Source organism: Pelodiscus sinensis, chromosome 16 (assembly GCF_049634645.1).
Source record: "Pelodiscus sinensis isolate JC-2024 chromosome 16, ASM4963464v1, whole genome shotgun sequence".
NCBI classification, from domain to species: Eukaryota; Metazoa; Chordata; order Testudines; family Trionychidae; genus Pelodiscus; species Pelodiscus sinensis.
In genome coordinates this window covers 18,019,171-18,040,827 of record NC_134726.1, presented here as the reverse complement: position 1 = coordinate 18,040,827, position 21,657 = coordinate 18,019,171, and the positions used below count along the sequence as shown (strand labels likewise).

Genomic DNA, 21,657 nt, shown 5'->3' with positions numbered 1-21,657 from the left:
GTTATAAATATATTTGGACACAACATGTATACTTGGTGTTATGTTCCTGTTCATATTTTTTTAACTTAAAAGTTGACAGACAACCTTTATTACCAATAATATGTAATGTACTTTACAATGTTCCTGACATATATTTCAGCTTCCTGGATTTTTTTTTTTCATCTGGCCTTCAGATATGAAAGGCAGAGTGATTTAACACCTGTTTAGATTTGTCATCCATGTGATGAAATGAAAAGTATGCCGTTTGCAATAAACTTTGCATAAAATAGTTAATTTGCATTTAGTTTTAATGGTTCAAAGAATGTCAGGCAAAATGGTTGGCCCTCACGCATGTTCACTTCATCAAATCTGGCCCTCTTTGAAAAAAGTTTGGACACCCCTGATCTAGACCAATAGTGGCCAATGCTAAGTGCTACTCTTCCAATAGTGGCTAATTCTAGATGCTGTAGAGGGAATGAACAAAACAGGCAATCATCAAATGATCGAAACTCTGTTGTTCAGTCCCAGTTTCTGGCAGTCGGAGAATTACGGACATCCAGAGCATGGAGTTGTGTCCCTTACCAACTTGGCTAATAGCTATTGATTGACCTATTCTTTCCTCCGTGAACTTTTTTTTTGGAACTTGGTTATACTTCTGGCCTTCACAATATCACCTGGCAATGAGTGCCACAGGTTTCCTATATTGTGTATAGTGCTTCCTTTTGTTCATTTCAAACCTGCTGCGTATTATTTTCATTGGGTGGCCAATGCATCTTGTGTTATGTGAAGGCCAGAAGTATAACTGGGTTTAAAAAATCATGGAGTGACTTATTTCTGTTTTATTTGTTCCAAAACCACCTCTGTTCAAATCAATCTGGGATAGTTCTCAATATCTATCACCTAAAAATGGCTCCTTGTAGGGGTCCGTTCCACATCCTCTGCAGTGAAGAGCCACTGGCCTCTTACTGCATTTAAAATGCAGAGGCACAGTGATTGGCGTGAGCCCAGACTGCTCGGTCCCGGCTCCCTCTTAATCCAACAGCCCTGTCCGCCAGGAACAGGGGCTGATGCTGGAGCAGCCTCTGCTCGCCCTGTCCTAAGTGTTGCATTGTTAAAATCGCTTACCATAAATGTCCTTTGAAAAGCTAAGAAAATAAAATATTTTTATCCAATTAGGAATCAAAATAAGCAATCGGGTTTAGTTGACAATGAAGTCCACTTAAAAAATGAAAGATGTTTTCAATTTTGACATCTCATATCCTTTTGGTTTCATGATGGCAAAAGAATAGCTGCAGCAAACATAAGACTTCACTGGTTACATAAGCCACCAGGTGTGTTGGCAAAAGGCTGGCACAAATTATAGCAAGAGAGGAGAAAAGACAATAATAATGTGTGTATGTGGAAAGGTAAACATAAGTAAGTTTTTACTTATCACCTAATTGCACCAGAGAAATTGAGAGCTGTTTTGTTTGTTCATGGCTCAATATCACAATGGCTGTTGCAGATCATTCCACATATGTCACCATTCAAGCAGATCTGTTCAAGTATTTTCATGCAATGCCAGAAAAAGATTTCTAATGTTAACACAAAATTCCTTCTAGCAAAGTATTTTTTCATGTTTTGTGAATGCCACTCAGACTATCATGACTCCAATATATAGGCTACTATATTCAAAAAAATTCTTTAGTCTGGATAAATATTGACTTATAGATTTGGAGATTTTTATTTAAGTGAGCAAGATCTCTGCAAAAGTTTTTTGGATTTGGTGCAAGGTATGCTATGAAAACGTCAGTGGAGCTGCATGGACATTTTAGTAGTAAATAAAAAATAGCATAACCAGATTCATTTTTTGTTTCTCTGTGGTGAGTCTGACATTCCCATTCATTAATGTTACCTTAAAAATTTGACTACAAATCAACACTCAAAGGTTTTGAAGTGTCAGTCTGTAATAATGTGTCAGTTACTATTTCCATGATAAAACTTTTGGAAATTTCATTTCATTTTATAACTGTACAGTTTTCTCCCCACTTCACCAGTACTACCCTCACCTCCCATCCCCAACTACATGGGTTAAATACATCTCTAAATATTGTCATAAAAATAGTCTTTAAAATGAGAACCAGTCCTTGAGGTGGAAATGGCATACAATGTTAACAAATTAATATTCCATCTGTCGTTTGCAGAAATAAATGTGCCTGTGTTTTGTTCTCCTTCCCCGACCTCAATCCCAGTATGCTAGTATCAGTGATGACAGCAGGCATGTACAGGCCACTGGGGGTTTGTTTCTCAGTTACTGTAGCAAAACAATAAGAGTCTGTATATCCCCACAACACTACTAGTATAAGGTGTGTGTGAATGTTAAATTTTTAAAAATATCTCTAATTTAAAAACGGTGAACAAAAATGTTGAAGGTTAAACTGCTGTGGTAGATGCCTTAGGTTCAGGACCAGTTGTGTGAAAGTGGACTATATCTCAATTTTTAGTAGGAATGTTAGTATGTAGTCATTTTCACAATTAACCAATAAACCCAGGCTTATTGGTTAATCCTAACCACTATACACGCACACATCCTTGCTGCCTCTGTATCAGAGGCAGCAGGGGGAGGGGGAGCTGAGAGCCGGTGCCCACGGGGATCCAGCTTTTAAGCCAGTTCCCTGCACAGGCCAGCTCCCATGGAGCTCCCCCCACCCATTGCCTCCCACAGAGTCAGCAGCGTGGGGGGGCAAGCGGGAGCTGGTGCTCAGAGGTAGTTGCCTTAAAAGCACCAGCTCCTCCCTGCCCCTCTCCCGCATGTAAACATGTAACTGCTGAAAAATCCAGCAGTTACATGTTTACACAAATACATCTTCGTTAACACCCCTAGTTTTTAGATGATGCAACTTTACTTGTTTTTAGGAGAGTGGAGATGGGGGGATTAATGCCTTTGGTCTGCAGAGGAAAGAAGAGAGCACCTGTAATAGGATCTCCCAAGTTTGGCATCAAAATCTGTCTTTGCCTCATTTTCCCAGCTCATATAATTTGGCTGGCTGCTTCAGTGAAGCTTCCACCAGTATTGATGTTTTATTCCCTTTTCCCAGAGTTGCATTTATGGTTCAAAAAGAAACAAAGTTTGATTCAATAAAAACAGTTTCTGCCACCTGCCAGTCCTTGGGCCTCTGCCTCGGAAGGCTTCTGCTGCTGCTAACTCAGGGAGTGGGCAATTATTTTTAATGGGGGGGGGACACTCAAAGATTTTGGTAAGTAGGTCAAGGGCCGCACTTCTATGGCAAAGGTGCAGGGCCTGGGATAGTGGGTGTGGTGCAAAAGGGAGTTTGGGATAGAGGAGTAGGATGCAGGAGAGGGTATGGGGTCTGAGAGGGAGTTTGAGTGAAGGAGGGGGTTATGATCTGGTGCAGAATCCAGGAGTGGGTATAAGTGCAGGATTGGATTCTAGCCTAGGGAAGGAGTGTAGGAGAGCATGCAAGGTCTGGGAGGGAGTTGTAACCTGAAGGATATGGGGAAAAGGGATACAGAGGGTTTGGGTGGTGACCTGGGGCAGGTAGTTGCGAGGAGTGCAGGGTGGGGGCAGAGTCAGGCTGTGACTGGGAGACACTTACCTAGGCAGCTCCCAGCCAGCCGCTCTGCAGAAACCTAAGACAGGCTCCATTACTGTCTGATGGACAGCTGTTCTACATGGCTCTGCTCCAATACTGGGAGGGGAGAAGGAAGGGAGGGAGGAGGCTTTGCTCTGCCTCTGCCTTCAGCAAAAATTCTCAATTCCTATTGGCTGGAAACTGGCCAATGGGAGTTGAGGAATTTTGCTGGGAGCAGGGTCAGCACACAAATTCTCCCATTCCTCCCCAGCTTGCAGAGCAATTAGCAGCCAGCTGTTTAAAACAGGTTATCTGCTCTGTTGTAAGGGTGCTGGTGAGGTGACTGCTGGTGAGGTGTGCCAGATCCAGTGGCTTGGTGGGCTGGATCCAGCCCGCTAGCCGCCTCTTGCCCATTCCTGTGCTAACTGGTATGGGAAGTCCTCTTTCAGGATCTTTTTCGGACTCAGAATCTCCTGCAAGCGCTTCCCCATCCCATCCTTAATTGAGTTGGTTGCTGGCCTTCTATCTCATCAGACAGGAGGCAACTGACTATATTCCAAAGAACTTGGGCTATGTTTATACTGCAGCTGGCAGAAAGCCTCACAGCCCAGATAAACAGATTTGTGCTAGTTTGGGCTCGTGCTGGTACACTAAAAAATAGCTGTGTAGACTTTGCCACACCAGTGGAGCTTACCTGGCTACCCCAAGTCTCCACTGGTGCGCTCATGTCCACAAAGTTATTTTTGTCATGCTAATGCAAGTCTGGTTAGGCTGGGAACTCACAGTTGCAGGGTATATGTACCTTTAAAGGACCTTTCCATCCCGTGACAGGCCCTTCCACAAACATCTGTTGTAGACTATTTCATGTAGCAATTTCAAACATTTTAGAAATTATTTTCTTGTTCTGATGAAAGGAAAAGAGTAATTACAGCTATTGAAGGATGGGATCACTCTGACAATACTTCTAGTTTTGGTTGGCCCAGATTAAGGTGTAATAAGTTCTTAACCTTTGTCAATTGGAAGGAGAAAATCTGCATAAATCAGGTTAACTGTACATCATATTAAAAAATTCAGTTCAAACTAGGGAGACTAATGAGGGTGACTGAAATTGCAAATGAAGCGCAGGATTTAAATATCCCACGCTTCATTAGCATGTTCCTGGGCGGTTGCCGTTTTGGAAGTTGACTAGCCCGGAATAACTGCCTGCGTCTACTCGCGGCAGTGAAACGGGAGTTCAAAGTAAAGCCCTTAATTCGAATTAGCTGTTTAACCTCATTCCAGGAGGAATAACAGCTAATTCGAATTAAGGGCTTTACTTTGAACTCCAGTTCCACTGCCATGTGTAGACGTGGGCAGTTATTTCGGGCTAGTCAATTTCCAAAATTGTGACCGCCCGGGAACATGCTCATGAAGCATGGGATATTTAAATCCCACGCTTCATTTGCAATTTCGGTTGCCCCCATTAGCCTCTCCAGTTCGAACTAGGGGACTAGTGTAGACATACTCTGAAAGGAAATGACGGTTGTTTGTCCACTTTGAATGTTATTATAATCTTTCACACTTGTGTTTTAAGGGTTTTGAGCCATAGTGTGAATTTAAGGACAGCATGTCAACCTTAAATTGAAACTTCCTTTCTCTTTATTGTTGTTAAAATTTAATATTAAAACTTAGCCTCTTGTTTTTGGCTTCCCTTATAATTAATAGCATAAGCATATTTAAGCGCCTCTCATTAGAACTTTCAATCTAAATATATGTGTGTAAAATTACATTACAAACTGTGTGTGTGTGTGTGTGTGTGTGTACACACACAATTTTATTGAAGTTGAAATGAAACACTGCAGTCAGGTTTTCAGTCTCTTTTAGTATTTGGGGCCTTTGGAGAAGGAAAGTTTCCTTCTGCTAGGGATGATGTTCCCATCTCCAGTGTTGTCTGACTGATTCCTCTATTCCTTCTTCCTATTGCTCTGAACTCTTCCCTCATTGTGGTAATATTTGTTTTTGGTGAGGGTGAAAGCCTGTGTATTTGAAATTGAGCTGAATTTGTTACTCTAATTTCTGTCCCAGATTTTATGGATATTTTTATGATGGATTTTTCAACAGGATCGTGTATAAATTCTACATATAGATTTTTTTGGTATAAATTATATGATCTTGTGAAGGCTGGTAGTCTTACCGTACATACCCAGATTCATTGAAGTTGTAAGTGAGAGGTTCCTATGGCTACTGTGAATAATAGCTACAGATCTGAATTGCAGATACAAACCGTACATAGGGGCTCTAAACTGAACACCATTAACTTCCCTGAAGTTTTCAGTCTGGCTTTCAAACTATCCCTCTCCTTCTGCAGCCTCCTCCTGCTCCACTCCTTCGTCTTCACCCCAGAAAACACACACACTGCAAATTTAAGTGTGTTTGGAATGAATTTTGTTTTTCTTGTTCGAGAAAGATTTGAATATAGAGGATCTCTGGATCTGTCTGTAATAAAATCTATGTTGCTATCTAGGACAATTTTTTCTTCAACACACAAATATTACAGTATATTTAAATTGAAGATGCAATACGTGATATTTATTATGTAACTTTGAAAATCTGAATTTCTTCTGAATGATAAAATCGATAATTATACTGGTAGAGTGTGTCATTTGGGACTACCTTTTTTTCTCCCTCCACTAACAGATGGTTGACCCTACTTTAGCAGAAATGGGAAAGAATCTTAATGAGGCCATGAAGATGTTAGAAGACCCTGAAAGGTATCTACAAAAATAATGGCTGCAAAAACTGCAGATGTGTTACACATTTAAATATTGATTCCAGTGTCTTTTAAGCAAATGGGATTTTTTCCCTATAATTCTAGGACATTGTTACCTGCTGTTTGTATTTAATTTCTGCCATGTTAAAAGCAAGAATGTTTCTTGATTGAGGGTGGTGTTAATAAATATTTGTGAGACCAGTCCAATGTATATTTTGTAGAATTCAGCCTAAATCCAACTGAGACACATTTTCTAAAGATTTTGACTTGCTCTTCTCATGTGAACCATGGCTCAACAATTAACTTTTACTTTCATTTTACATGATATACTGACAGGTTTTCAACAGCATTCTAATGCATAATCTTCAAGATTTTTCTTCTTAAAGGAAAGTTAAATCAATTCTTTTTAAGGCCATAGTTAATTAAATCTTATGTTAGTCTTGTCGGTCCATTCAAGCTACATTCTGTGATCTTTGTCACTTGTGAACATGCCAATGTACTTCTGAGCATCAAACTGCACTAGGAATTTGGTGCTATGCAACAACAACAACAACAAAAAGTAACTCTTTTTCTTGTATTTTTAAATTAGAAAAATGGAGGAAGAAAATGAAAACAAATATGCAAGGAAGGATATTCCTGGACCACTCCAAGGCAGGTAGGTGACAATGTGCATTCAGCATACAGACTGATAAATAAAATACGGTTGCATTAATTTTGAAAGGCATTTATAATATTATGAATATTTACCTGCTGTGATAACAAAAGGTTACCCACCCTTCATAACTGTTATTTTTCAAAACGTGTTGCTCAATTCCATTCCAGTACGTACATGCACACGCTGTGTGCGTAGCCATCAGAAGATCTTTTTTCCTAGCAGTAACCATTGTTTGGCTGTAGAGCCTTCTAGAGTGATGTTTCAGTGGTGGTGTACATAGATCCCTGCCAGCTCGGCACCTGTTCTGGAATGGACATGAGCAATACATCTCGAAGAAGAATTATAAAGGATAGGTAACTGGTTTTTCTTCTTCGAGTGACTGCTAATATGCCTTCCAGTGTGTGAATTACCAGCAGTTGGAATGGAGGAGGGATCAGACATCAAAAAGTTGATTGTTATACTGCCCTGCAAAATGCAGCATCATCACATGCTTGCTGGATAATGGCATAATGTGCCATAAAGGTGTGCACAGAGGACCATGTTGCTGCCCTGCAGGTGTCCTGAATACAGAGTTGTGCCAAAAATGCCGCAGAGAATGCCTGTGCCCTGGTTGAGTCTGCTATCAAAGATGGAGCCAGCAATTTGGCTACATTGTAACAAATTTTAATACATGAGATTATCCAGGATGAGAGATACTAGGATGTAATTGGAAGTCCTTTCAGTCGCTCAGCTATAGCAACAATGAGCTGCAACAATATGCGGATGGCTAGGTACACTCAGTATAAAAGGCTAAGGCATGCCTTGCATCCAAAGAGTGTAGCACCCTCCTCTCCCTGTCAGTAGCATGGGACTTTGGGAAGAAAATGGTAAGAAAAATGTCCAGATTGCATGAAAGGAGGACACAACCTTTGGCAGGAACATGGGGTGTAAGCGCAGCTGCACTTTATCTTTATAAAAGATAATATGCAAGGACTCAGGTAAGTTCCCTCAACTCTGATATCTGTCTGGCAGAGGTGATAGCCACCAGGAAGGCCATTTTATATGAGAGGTACAACAGCAAGGAGCAGGTAGCCAGAAGCTCAAATGGAGGCACCATGGGCCAGGAAAGGACAGGATTACAGTCCCATTGCAGTATCGAGTACCATGCCTGCAAGTAGAGTCCGTCCAAACCCCTGAGAAATCGACCCAAAGAGGAAACCTGTGTTCCCCCTGCCCCCTCTTCCCAAGCCTGGGTGGAATGCTGAAATTGCTGCCAGATGAACTTGAATCGAAGACACAACCAGGCCCTAGGGTTTCAGGTAAAGGAGATTAGTTCAGGAGCAGGGGAATGGTAGCTTAATGAGGGGGATATGCCCTTTTGGAGGGACCAAAGGGAGAACCTCTTCCCTTTTGTGAGGTAGGTAACCCAAGTGGAAGGCTTACAGCTGCCCATTAACACCTTCCTGACTGAGTCCGAATACTGCATCTTGGGGCAGGTCAGTCATGGACTTTCATGCTGTGAGGTGAAGCACCTCCAGGTTTGGGTGCTGTAGCTGGCTAAGGTCCTGCATTATGAGGTCCAGAAGTAGAGGAGAATCATTGGCCTGTCTACTGATAAGGACAGCAGTGTAGTGAACCAGTGCTGCCTGGCTCATGCTGATGCTAAGAGTATGACTGCTGCCTTTTCCCACCAAATCTTGAGTAGGACCCTTTGGCTCATGGGAATGTAGAGAACATATATGGGATGAAAAGTGTCCACTATGGAGCCAGGGCTATGGCTCTGCAATGTTTAGCACCTACTGCACCTCTCTTCTGGCAATTCACAAACAAATTTACCTGAACATGACCCCACTTCTGGAAAATGATGAGGGCAACCTCTGCTTTGGAGATCACTCATGGGAACTGAACAAATGGCTGAGGTGATCTGCAAGGCTGCACTGTGCTCTTGGGAGATGTGAGTCTTGCGGCTGTATGTGGTGGTGAATGCAGAAGTCCCGTAAGCTGAGGGCTTCCTGGCAAAGGGTAGAGGAGCGAGCACTACCCTGTTGATTGATATAGAATATCTCTTCAGTGTTGTCCATCAGGGCCAGGGTGCAATTTCCTGCAGATGGGGCAGAAACACCTGGCAAGCCAGGTGAACTGTCCTGAGCTCCCTGACATTGATAGGCAGCAATAGTTCTATTTGGGACTGTAGCCACTGGGTCTAAAGGTCATTCAGGCATGCTCCCCAATCTGTATCTGATGTGTCTGTGATCAGAGTGATCACTGGTTGGTGCTTGGCAAAGCGGACCCCTGCTCATTCCACTCGAGGCTGGATCCATGAGACGAGAGATTCTAGGATCTCTGGGGGCAGAATGACTAGCTGATCAAGCTCTCTTGGGATTATCTAGAACACCAATGCCAGCCACACTTGAAACAGGCAAAGGTGTAGCTGGGCGTGATGTAGAAACATGGGTGCAAGAAGACATGTGCCCTAGGAGTTTGATACAGTTGCGATCCATGGTGGTAGGGCTTTCATGAAGACTGTAGGTGATGTTCGCCATGATCTGGAAGTGTGCCTGTGTAGAATTGAGAAGTGTCAATGAACTCGATTCATTGAGTAGCAGTAAATCTGGACTTGGTTACATTTTTAGGATATGACCAAGGTGGGAAAATTTGGGTCTTACCAGTTATTCATGGCTCAGCACCTGCTCTCTGGACTCACCCTTGATGAGCCAGTTGCCTAAATAGGGGAAGACTTACACTCCGTTCCTGTGCAGGAATGTGACAACCATTTATAAAAATGCAAAGCGCAATGGCCAGGCTGAAGGAAATTGGTAATGTTGACCCATCACCACAAAGCCGAGGAATTGTCTGTGGGCCAGAATGATGGAAGTGTAAAAGTATACACCCTTAAGGTCGAGGGCACTGTACCAGTCCTCTGGATCTACGGAAGAAATTATGAAAGCCTGAGCTTCCTTATGACCACATTTAAGTTCTGGAGGTCTGGAATGGGGCACAGACACATACACCCTGGCTTTGGGGTTAAGGAAGTATTGGGAGTAAAACTTCTTGCCTCTGAACTCATGTGGAGCCTCTATCTCACCCAGGGCATGTCCATGCTGGGAAATTATTTCAAAATAACTAAATTTGAAATAACTCCCAAAATAACTATTTTGAAATAGGCTTATTCCCCAAGGAAAGCAGCAGTATAGAGTTCAAAATAACCAGCTCACTATTTCGAAATAACTCCCTAGTGTAGACCAGGGCCCAGAGTGAGAAGCAATTGCACCTGCTGGATAAGGAGTTGCTTGTGAGAAGGGTCCCTGAAGAGGGACAGGGAAGAGGAGAGAGAGGAAGGTACAGAACTGGATAGCATATCCCATTCACACTGTACTGAAAACCCCGCGGTTCGAGGTGAACTTGGCCCAGGCATGGTAGAAGTAGTTGACAGTTCATAAAAGGTGGGGAAGGATCTGGGATGGGAATTGGTGCTTTGCCTTTGAGTGCACTCTCAAAAGTAAAGCTTTGAGCCCAGTATTTGCTTGAAAGACCCTGAGCAGACAAGGGCCAAAGAGGGCCCCTTCTGTTGTTTCATTTACCCCTTTGGCAGGTATGGTCCTGCCTGGGCAGTGTGGAGTCTGAACTAGGACTGTAAAAAAAATCATTTAAAAAGGTAACCATGTAACTGCTAAAAATCCAAGCAGTTATGCACACTGGGGGCTTTGCAGTCTAATTTTTATACTGCAGAACCTGCAGTGCGGACTGACAGCTGGCTCCCCAGGAGCGTGCTCCCAGGGAACCAGCTTTGCTTTATCATCCGCAGTATAAAAGTAATACTACAGGGCCTGCAGCAAAGCCACCTCTCTAGGAGCCAGCATGTAACTGTAATGGAAACTGATAAGCTGATGCTTATTGATTCAGTGTTTAAACGGTTACCCTTTTACGTCCGTAGTCTGAACTGACATTACTGAGGGGCCATTGTATGAATCCCCAAGAATTTCAAGGTGGCTCTGGAGTCATTTAGACTGTGCAGGCACAAGTAATTTTTGTTGGTGAATAGCCTGCTCCATTAAGGGGCAGGCCCTGGGTCATGTGTTGAACTTTTGTCAGGAGCCCTGACACGTGTCCCCCAGGAGCTGTGGTGCATGGTGATAGCTGTGGCCATGATCTGAGTTGGTGAGTTAATGCCACTTGCAGGGCTGTAACTCCTGCCTGGCATCAGAGAAAAGGAACTCCTGGAACTTGGAGAGTGTGTTCCATGAGCTGAAGGCATATTGGCTTAGGACTACCTGCTGTTTTGAGTTGAGTATATCTTATGACCAGTGTTCCCTCTAAGATTTTTCCATCCATGAGTACAGTGAGTTTTGTCTTGTGCACCAATATTAAGGTCACATGTGCTTGTTTGGATGTGTGCCACTGTGGCACCCAAGTTATAAACCTCTTCCTTTTCCCCTCAGCTGCCGTGTGTCTGACCTTCCCCTTGCCCCATTTGCTCCCCTGGTGCCTGCTGCCGCCCCCCACTCCTCATCCTCCTCTGTTGTCCTGGCTCAGAGAGCCCAGGGCTGTTGCTACACTTCAAAGGCGAAAGTGTTGCAAGGAGCATGGGGCCAGCAGGGGACTTGAGCAGTGCTCCCCACAGCATTTCAAAGCAGCAGCACCACAAGGAGCCTGTGCTCAGCTGGGGACTTATAGCAATTACTTATTGGATAGTTGACTAGTTATCATCCTTAGTTTGGATATCTCTTGGTCTTCATGTACAGTCTAGCACTCCCAGGGCTGAATGATTGTTTAGTCAAGTTTGTCAGCCCAGATTTTCAGATTTCCCTGTGTGGGCCAGTTCCTTAGACCAATTAAATGTCCCATGTATAAATCAGGAGACACTCATTGATGCAGCAGTCTTCCCACTATGATCCCACTGTATCAGGAAGATGGATAGGAGACTCCTCTATTGACATCTTTTTCCCCACCACCCCAAACAGGGATGTTAAAATGTGTTTAAGCAACTGTGTAATCTCTGAAAATTTTAGCAGTTATACGTAAGGTGGCAGTTGGCTCCCTGGGAGCCAGTGCCTGAGGGAAGCTGGCTTTTAAGCCATCTTCCTCCGCTTACTGGCTCCCACCTGCCCCTGATACTGAGGCAGCAGGTCAGGACAAGGGAGGATTGACAGCTCCCCAGGAGCCAGTGCTCGCCCACGTGTACCGGAAGCCTACATGTAACCAACATTCTATGGAGCAAACCCTTTGTGGCTTGTAGCTAACCTGTTGTAAGTGGCCTTTTCATTAGGATCTTTATGCTGAGGCACTAGAGTTGCTCATCTGTTTACCCTTTTTCCTTCCCTAGTGGGCAAGATATGGTGAGCATTCTCCAATTAGTACAGAATCTCATGCATGAAGAGGAGGAAGAAGAATCATCACAGTCTTACCGGTAATACTAATTTGCTTTGTTCTATTTGGGAAATTATACTTGATAACTATTTGCAGTGATCATTTTTGAAGCTACAAATTTTACACTTAAAATGTTTTTATAAATTTTAAATTTGTAACAGCGTAAGCTTTTTTAACTATAACCTTGTTACATTATACATTGAACCAGGAGAAAAAGTAAAATGTGGAACTTGTCTAATAGGAATTCTTGTAATAGTCCTGATATCAAATACTGAGTTAAAATTCTGTTGCTACCAATGATTTGATGTTAATGTTTTCTTCAAAATAGCCATACTCTTTACTGCAGTGAATTATTAAAAGCAGTTGCATATATAAGGAAATTATTCCTGGCCTGATAACTCAATTTCTTTAAATGGGCCTCAATGTCATGAGCATTGCTTATGTTGGCTGCATTCCGTCAAAGCTATTTTTTTTTATTTCAGAACTTTTAGTTGCATCAAATATAGTATATTTGTAAATTACAAGTTGCATAGTTTCTCTGTATATAGATTTTTTTTAAAAACTTGGGTAAGATGAGGCCAGGAATATGAGCCACTGAATTCTAATCCTTGCTCTGGGCTTATTTGTCGCATTGACAATACATTTAACCTCTCTCCTCCCATTTCTCCATAAAATGGTGATAATACTAGATAGGGATGTAATAGTATAGTCAGTTAACTGATTAACTGATAAGCAAAAGCTTATAGGTTAATGGTATAGACTACATGCATTCTCTCCCCCTTTCCCCCCAACCCCCAGTTAATTTTTTAGCAGGCTGGCCAGCAGCCCAGCTCAGTCCTGGCTTGCGCCAGGTCCGGGAGCTGAGCCTCCATCCTGGACAAGGGCTGATGCCACTCCACTCTGCTGCCTCTTTGTCAGAGGCAGCAGCACAGGGCAACAGCCAGCTGGTCCGTGAGGGCAGTTGGATTTTAAACTGGCTCCCCTTGCGGACCAGCTCTCACCTAGCACCCAGTGCTGCTCCCTCTGATACAGAGGCAGCAGCAAAGAGTGCCAGAGCGCTTCTCAAGAATGGGGGCAGGAGCACACTGGCTGCCAGCTCCACCCTCAGGGACTATAGACTAGTTGAATAACCAATAAAAATTCATGAGGTTAATCGACTATTCAATTAACTGATATTTAACATCCCTAATACTAGACATCCTACCTGCACAGGAGTGTGGAAGATCAATATTTGCAAAACAGTGTGAAGATATAAAATATTATGTAAATAATAATTATGAGGAAAGGTATAGTCGCAATTTTAAAATTTCATAGTGTCAACTTTCTCCTTTTATGGATACAAAGCCTAGAAGGGCCCACTAAAATCCTGTTGTAGAAGTGGTAGTTATGGTTTTAATATTAGTGGGTTGAGATAAATCTTAAAAGGACTTTAGAGTTTATCTCAAGCTGCTAAAAGGTGTTAAAAGTGCAGCTTCCATGTCTACACTGATTTTTAACATGTTAACTAATGTGTTTAAAAAGTCACCTTTTCTCCCAATGTAGACATGGCTCATTTGTACATCATTCTGATATATATTTGAAGAAAATATTGCATGTAAACCACTTCAGTGACAATCTGGATATATCCAGTAAAAGGAAAAAACATAAACCCATTATAATATGCACAATATGTATCAATTTGACAGTTATTCTGATATGATGATTCTGCTTTATAGAGTTCAGAATGTTGGAGAACAGGGTCACATGGCTTTATTGGGACATAGTCTGGCAGCTTATATTTCAGTACTGAACAGGGAAAGGCTAAGAAAACTTACAACTAGAATCCTTTCAGATACCACTCTGTGGCTTTGCAGACTCTTCAGGTAAGTCATGAATTGCTTATTTATAATGTACAGTTACAGTAGAAAATTGTTTTAAAATCTGAAATATGATTTTTATCTTGATAGCCTTATGTCTTAAATGATACAGTGAAAGGTCTTAAATATCACATACTTGTTTACAGGATTATGTTCCTGAAAGCCAAGAACTTGTCAATAATATACTAACCATAAAAACGTTTTTATAAGGAATTTACAATGCAGCTAGGGGCCAAAGTACAATGGGGAGTAGAGAGATAATTAAATATCCATTTATATAAGCATATCTATGCTGTTGAACCTTGTAACACTTTTTAAAGAAGGACTCACAGCTAACCTCTCATTGGTTCTGCCTTAGATTTCAGTTAGTCTTTATGTAAAGAACAGCTGAGGAATTTTCAGTGTAGTGCGTATATTTCCTGAAGGTCTACTTGAACTTGTAATTTAGATCCATGAGTGGAGAGAAAAGAAAAGTACAAGAAATACTTTCAGGTGAAAAGAAACTTGGTCAAACAGCTAGGTGATTTCCTTGACTGGCTTAATTTCATATAAGATTATTACTCAAAGTGTCTTTGTCTTGAGATGCGAAAACAACGTGTATGTGAAAACAACATATTTCTGGTGCCAGAGCAACTGACTTGTAGATTTAAAATGGAAATCTGCTGCTGCTAGTGTAGGAAATATTTTCCATTTGGTAAAGGAATAACTTTTGTGTAAGAGAAATCTTCTGATATCTCCTTTAGTGGTAATCTAGAGGTATTCCCTATCTCCACAGTTCTTGAAACCTGGGTTAAATGATCAGTCTTTCTTGATTCCTGGACTAACCTAGTTTGGACATGATGTAAAAACAGTATGTTAATTTGCAGACATCAAGAAAGATAATAGGGATACCTCATGGTGTTCAGTAGGACCTTTGACAGAAAATTATATTGACTGTCTCCAAAGAAAATAGTTGTGCCATTCCTCTGTATTGAAGTACTGTATATGGCTATTATATGCAGTAGATGATCAGTGACAGATAACTTGTCTCTGTCATGAAGGGATTATAGTGTAGAGCACTGACAAAGAGAAATTGTGCAACAAAGCAGACATTCTCAGAAGTGCGATTAGCCACGAATGTCTGCAAACTGAGTTTTAAAGTATTTGGGACTGTAACTTACCCTTCCCTTGCTATGTTGGCTTACAACGATATTCGGTGCTTTGATATGAACCAAACCCCAAGAATCTGAAGGAAACTTAAAGAAAATTTAGTCAGGAATTATTTCACTTTAGTATTACAACATTTCTTTAGGTTTTGGAGGCTCCTAATGGGGTGCTTAGGCCAAGTCTACAGTGGCACTTTACAGCATTGTAACTATCTGGCTCAAAGGTGTGAAAAATCACCCTTCCTTCCGTTCCACGGCATGTTACAGTGCTGTAAAGTGCCAGTGTGAACCAGGCTACAGTCCACATATTGTGGCCACGCTTTCAGTTGATAGTGCTGCTACAGCTGCACTTTAAACTGTTAAGTGTAGACAAAGCCTTAGTCTTCAGTGAAAAGGATATACTGTCCATTAGGTGTCTGAATATCAAATCATTTGAACCTTCATGTAGGAAGAAAGAATGGGGTGATTTTCTGTAAATGAACTGCTGAAGCGATAAAGGAAATAACTAAAACTGACCCAACTGTGGATGGATTACAAATTATCCCCTGCTATAGATAACAAATGAAGGCTTGTTTTAGCTGCATACAGTGACAAATAAAACTTCTGTAGAGCCAATATAATCAGCATTCTCTAGCTGATAAAACAAAAGATGAATGAATATCTGTATTTAGGTACTTAGTAAACTCTTGCATGTCATTTTTTTTTTTACCTTTCATGGATATGAGGCTAAGTTGTGACTCAAAAGATGAGATATAGTTGAGTTAAGGAGAAATCCATCTATTTGACAGTTTATGTATTGATGATCCTAATACTCAGTCTTAGAGGAGCAGTTGGTTCCATTCTGACACTTAGTATACACTGCAGCAGTGATTTCACGTCAGGAGTGAACATCTGCTGGAACAGGTGTGCAGGGTAAGGTGAGTGGTATATTTGGGTTTATACCTGCTTTTACATGGTGTATCCCAAAGAGTCTGTGAATAATTTTTAAAATGTCTCTAAAAATATGTTTAACTTATCTTTATAGTTCACCAACAAGGTGTCATGGCTACCATAAAGAATGAAGGAATGTCACTCATTAGGAGTCATTTGGGTAATTTATGGTGAGGCTAGATGTCACAGGACTCTACATGTGTGACATACATGGACATAAATGATGTAGCAAAAATCCAACTTTCATGCCATTTAATAAATCCAGACCTATACTATTTTTCCTCCTGTTGTCCCTTCATTTTAGTTAGGTGACTATATTTTTAGGTAGGTGATCATACCTTTATCAGATGTCAGATTCCAATGTCTCTTTTTGGGCTTTAAGCAGTAGTGTGCATAGCACTGCTGAAGCTGAAATCCTTAGTTGAGAGAGAGAAAAACCAATTAACTGCTAGTACAGGTTAGGGCTGTAGGAGACTAGTTGACTATCCAATAAGCAGAAGCATATCGTATAGTTGACTAGTGATACGACTAGTTGCTTCCCCCCCCCCCTTGCTGCCTCTATTAAAGAGAGGCAGCAAGGTGGGGGACCAGGATCCGGTGCCATGGGCGGCAGGGGAGGTAAAGGCACAGTGGAAATGGCGCAAGCTTGTGCCGCTTCTGATGCGATTCTGCTTTTGAAATGTACCCATCAGGACTCTTCTACATTGCACAGGCTCAGGTGCTCCAAGCAGTTTGGGACCAGTGGGGGAATCCTCTGCTGGCCCTGTACTCACTTCTGCTTTTGAAATGTACAAGAGCCCTACTAGGGCTCTTGTACATTTCAAAGGCTGAGACACTGCAGGATCATGGGACCAAAGGGGTCTCCCCCGCTGGCCTCGGCCTCACACTCCCTGCCATGCCTCAGCCTTGTAGATGTACAAGAGCCCTAATGGGCTCTTGCTACAGTTCAAAGGTGGAGGCCCCCTTATAGACTAATCTATTCAATTAGTTAATTAATCTAAATTTAACATCCCTAGTGCAGATTTGTAGTCCAGCTTTCTAGGCAGTAGGCATGATAGCATACTAAATAAACTGCACTAAATGGTAGTCTGTTTTTGTTTCAAGGAGTGTTAAAATAGGCAGGGCTCAACAAACTGCTGATTCTACTTGCCCGTGGCGAGTAGATTTCAGCTGGTCACTCTGTGCACCCCGTTCACCAGCGCTGCGCGCATGCGCACTGCCGGTCTGGTGCATGCGGGGTACGGGGTTGGCGAGTAGCTCTCACTGCAGTTTGTGAAGCCCTGAAAATAGGACATGAGTAACCTTGGGTATAATTGATTTACTTGGTAGTGTCTTCATACTAAAGTTTGTAAGATCCTAACCATATTTCACTCTAATTTAAAAGTAAGTCATTTTAATGTTCATTTTACAAGATTGTTATAAGACTGCATTATATTGCACCTTTCTTACTGATTCTTATAGATGTGAGCCACACCCATTTCTGGGTTTTTAATAATGGATTTTTTTAAAGTGAAAAATGTTTCCATCTTCATTTTATTATCTGGTTGCTGTACTCAATGAACATAAGTCTGAGAAAATATCTTTGCAAATTTTGAGGATTTTAAAGAGAGGTTTTCTTCTCAAGTCCCTTCATCTATTTTGTTGTTGCTGTAAATAGAAATGAAATGTAAACTAGGCTTCTATAGCTTTTGGTCTGTGCCAACTTAGTTTACTGTGTTTACATAGTTTATTCTTAGTAAATACTTTTTTTTCTTTTTCTTTTTCTTTATGTCTCCAAAGTCCACTTCTGCTATTTGTGTTAGAACCCTGAACCACTGAATCTTCTTCTTCTTCATAATATTCATCTTTTGGAGTCACAAACTTTTGTGATATAACATGTCCCTAGACTGGATGGGGGATATTAAATTAAAACCTTATAAAACTAGAATGAAAGATTTGTCATTCATCTGATTTCTATTCTTAGCTTCGTTTTATTTGTAATGATCTGGGATTGGATAGAGCTGCCAATTTAATGAGGAGCCATAACATACAGTATAGCAGCACTTAAGTACTTTTGTTTCAGATGCTATATAAATCAATAAATGTAATATAGCAGGGACAAAGGAGAAGATTTGAAGCAAGGAATTCCTGAAATCTAAATCTTGGCTCTGGTCTTGGGCAAATCACTTAGCCTTTCTGTGCCTCAGTACTCTGTCTGATGATTAATGATCTAACTCTTCATAATTTATCTGAGATAGAAAGCACTTTTATAACTGCTCCGTATTTACACACAGTAACTGAACTGGGACTGTGTCTGTTGGTTTGTCTTACAGGTATGAAAATGGGTCCGCTTATTACCATGAAGATGATCGTGAAGGTCTCTTAAAAGTCTGTAGACTTGTTATTCACTCTTGCTATGAAGACTATACAGTAGAAGGATTCAATGTGTTATATAATAAGCAGCCTGTTATATACATTAGTTTTGCAGCCAGAACAGGCTTGGGTCAAACTCTCTGCAATCAGGTAAGTAGTGGTTTAAGTATAAAGTTTTGAGTCTTTGTTGCATATAGAATGTTGCAGGCATCATCAGGGCTATTGGCAGCTCAGATTTTGAGCATGGATCTAGAGTCTCACGGGTATGTTGCAGTAGCAAAAAGTTTTTGTGTGGGTTGTTGGGGGTGCATGGAGGAGCATCTACTGCTACGTTGTCAGAGGGGCTTTACTCAGAGTTTACCAGTGAGATACTCTGTCAACCAGAGAGGATCTTTTTGAACGAAGTGAGGTTCTCTGACTCCCAGACAGCTGGGCATGCTGTGTCTCAGCAGTCCTATTTGTGCATTCTCATGGCCCTCAACATCCTAGTGTCTGGGCTTCTTTCAGGTAATTAAATAACAGAAAGAGTCTTCCCCTGCTCTCTTCCTTCCCAGCCTGTGGAAGAAATAGCATTTATAGTATTTTTAGGTGAGTGTGTGTATGCGCACTCCAAACTTAAGTTTTCTTGTACTGTCATAATGAACCAATTTTTTTTAGTTGTTTTTGACTTGACATTTCTAAATTTTATCTTTTAACCAAAGATAGTATCAACTGATGTATGAATAAACAATGAAAATTACAGATAAAATTGTCTTTAAGCCAGCCAAAGGAACGATGAGAAACCATGCCTCAGAGCCAGCCAAAAAAATCATCAAAAACAATAACATAATGTAAAGCTTGTAAAACTATTTTATTAATTCTAGGATTTCAAAGCAATTCCAAAACATAAAGAAGAACATAAACATATTGGGAATAAAATAAAATAGCCCAGAATGGAGCTATAATCTAGTTTACAGTGTTCGTCTGGACAGCAAGATGATGTTCTTATATATTCCAGCAGTAGTGATGCGAGAGCTGTAGAGAGAAATTTTCTGAACTTTTCATATGAAAACAATTGCATCTGATACTTTTTTTTAAGAATGATTATTTCTGGTTTATGTAGACATTTCAGTATAATATTCATTTCCTTTTGCATTACAATCTTCTTGTTTGAAATTGTGTTGTCACTAAAGCATTTCTAAAAGATGGTTCAATTTACTGCTGAATTTTACTTTGTCTTAGGAAAATTTTTCTGCCTCCAAGATCTTTGAAAAAATGAATTTTACAGAATTTCTACTTGGAATAGTGAACTTGTAGATGGGGCCTGAATAAGAGAAATGTGTGGAGGTTTTTAAATTTAATCTTTGAAAAATGGTCCACATTATATACAATATTCTGTGATTAAAATACATGGAAGATGTAGCATAATTTATATGAAAATTTCTTGTTTTAGCTATTACACAATGATAATTTTGCATAAGTGAATATATTTATACTATCAACACAACTCATGTGCTTCAGTGTTTGCTGGATTAAGGCCAAAGTGCTCTGCTCTGCTGAGTATTGAGCCCATTGTTCAAAAAAGATTAGTGTTTTATCTTTTCACTGAATGACACTTGTAGAAAACCTCTGCAGATAAGATACAAATTCTGAAAAATATGTAGATTTGTTTTCCTCCCCTTACTTAGGTTACAGGCTGTAATTTTATAACTGTTTTGTAACTTTACAATGATCTCCTTTTCTTCTTTTTTCTCCACTCTTAGTGTATCAGAAAACTCATTTTTAAATGCAAGAAAAATCACTGGTAGCAGAGCATCTGTTTCTTTGTTTGCTTCATTCAGTGGCTTTTTTATTCCTTCTTGAATTTCTGTGAGCAGTTTAAATAAGTAACATAAATCACAGGTGAGCTGCTGAAATTCCATCCTTCTCATTGCAGCTTGGGTTGCCGCTTTCATGCCTGTGCCGCGTGCCTTGTAACACCATGTTTGGATCCCAGCATCAAATGGTAAGTTTTTTAGGTGCTGTCCTTTTATATTGGACTTTTCTTTATGCTTTGCAGAACACTTAGTAAAGATTGAAAATGTAGTTAAGAAAAAGTGGTGAATGTTTGACCTTTTCATCTTCTGAGTTTTTGTGATGTAGATGTAATAGAATAGTGGCTATGAATTAGCCTTAGCATTTTAAAAGTAATCAAATGAGAAATACAGTGTAGCACTAGTGTCCTGAACTCTGTATTTATTATCTGCAGCATTTTAGTTGCAATCACTAAGGGCTTTTTGGTTTTGAGAGGGGCAAATTTTTAAAGAAGTTTAGGCTTGAACATTAAGCTTTTTGTTGCTCTGTATGACACTGGTGATTAAATGTTTCCTTTTGTTTTAATAGATTCCCCCAATTAAAGTCCTTTAAAGTTTGTTACAAAAGCCTGATTTTAGAGTTGAAAGATGAACACTTAAATATATTAGGACTCAATAAATTCCCACAGAAGTCAATAGAAAGACAGTCTTAGCTTGTGGCATTGGGAAGTACAGGTTGGACCTCCGTGGTCTAGCACCTTTGGGACCTGACTGGTCCTGGATAAAGGAGTTTTTCTGACCAGAGGAGGTGGGGGGGGGGGGGAGGAGGTAGGAACATTAGCTTCCCCTATGGACTCCCCTCCCCAGCCACCTGGTACCACTTCTCCTGGTTGCAGCAGCCCCACTGGCCTGGCAAGCTTCCGCAGCTCCCACCAGCTTCCCTGCCCCGCAAGCTGTGGGTTCTGGTGCTCCATTGGCCCTACCAGCCAGCTCGGCTGCTAGCCACCAGCAGCCTCTGCTGCTGGAGTGCTCTGGTCCAGCAACATTAGTGATCCTTCTAGACCACAGATGTTGCCAGAGCAGAGAGTCCTGGACCACAGATTTCAACCTGTCCTGTTGAGTCCTTGCTTCTTAAGAGGAGTATAAATCACATAGGTTTCTTCAGAGTTTCGAATTTACACTGGACATAATTAGTACCTACATTGTATCTGTGTATGGTGCCTTTGACTTTTTTAGTAATTGGGGTCATGAGAGAATGGGGACATTGCAAACTCAGACAATGAAGTATCAATCATTTAATC

At 41.0% G+C, this 21,657-nt stretch overlaps 1 protein-coding gene across 1 annotated transcript in view; it reads left to right on the top strand.

Annotated features, from left to right (window-relative positions):
• The window catches only part of PDXDC1 (pyridoxal dependent decarboxylase domain containing 1), a 57,073-nt gene that overhangs the window by 6,199 nt on the left and 29,217 nt on the right, over positions 1 to 21,657 (top strand). The window contains exons 2-7 of the mRNA XM_006136284.4: positions 6,228 to 6,301; positions 6,890 to 6,955; positions 12,258 to 12,341; positions 14,017 to 14,163; positions 18,545 to 18,734; positions 20,500 to 20,568. Coding sequence (XP_006136346.2) covers positions 6,228 to 6,301; positions 6,890 to 6,955; positions 12,258 to 12,341; positions 14,017 to 14,163; positions 18,545 to 18,734; positions 20,500 to 20,568 — 630 coding nt within the window. The remainder of the gene's footprint in view (positions 1 to 6,227; positions 6,302 to 6,889; positions 6,956 to 12,257; positions 12,342 to 14,016; positions 14,164 to 18,544; positions 18,735 to 20,499; positions 20,569 to 21,657) is intronic.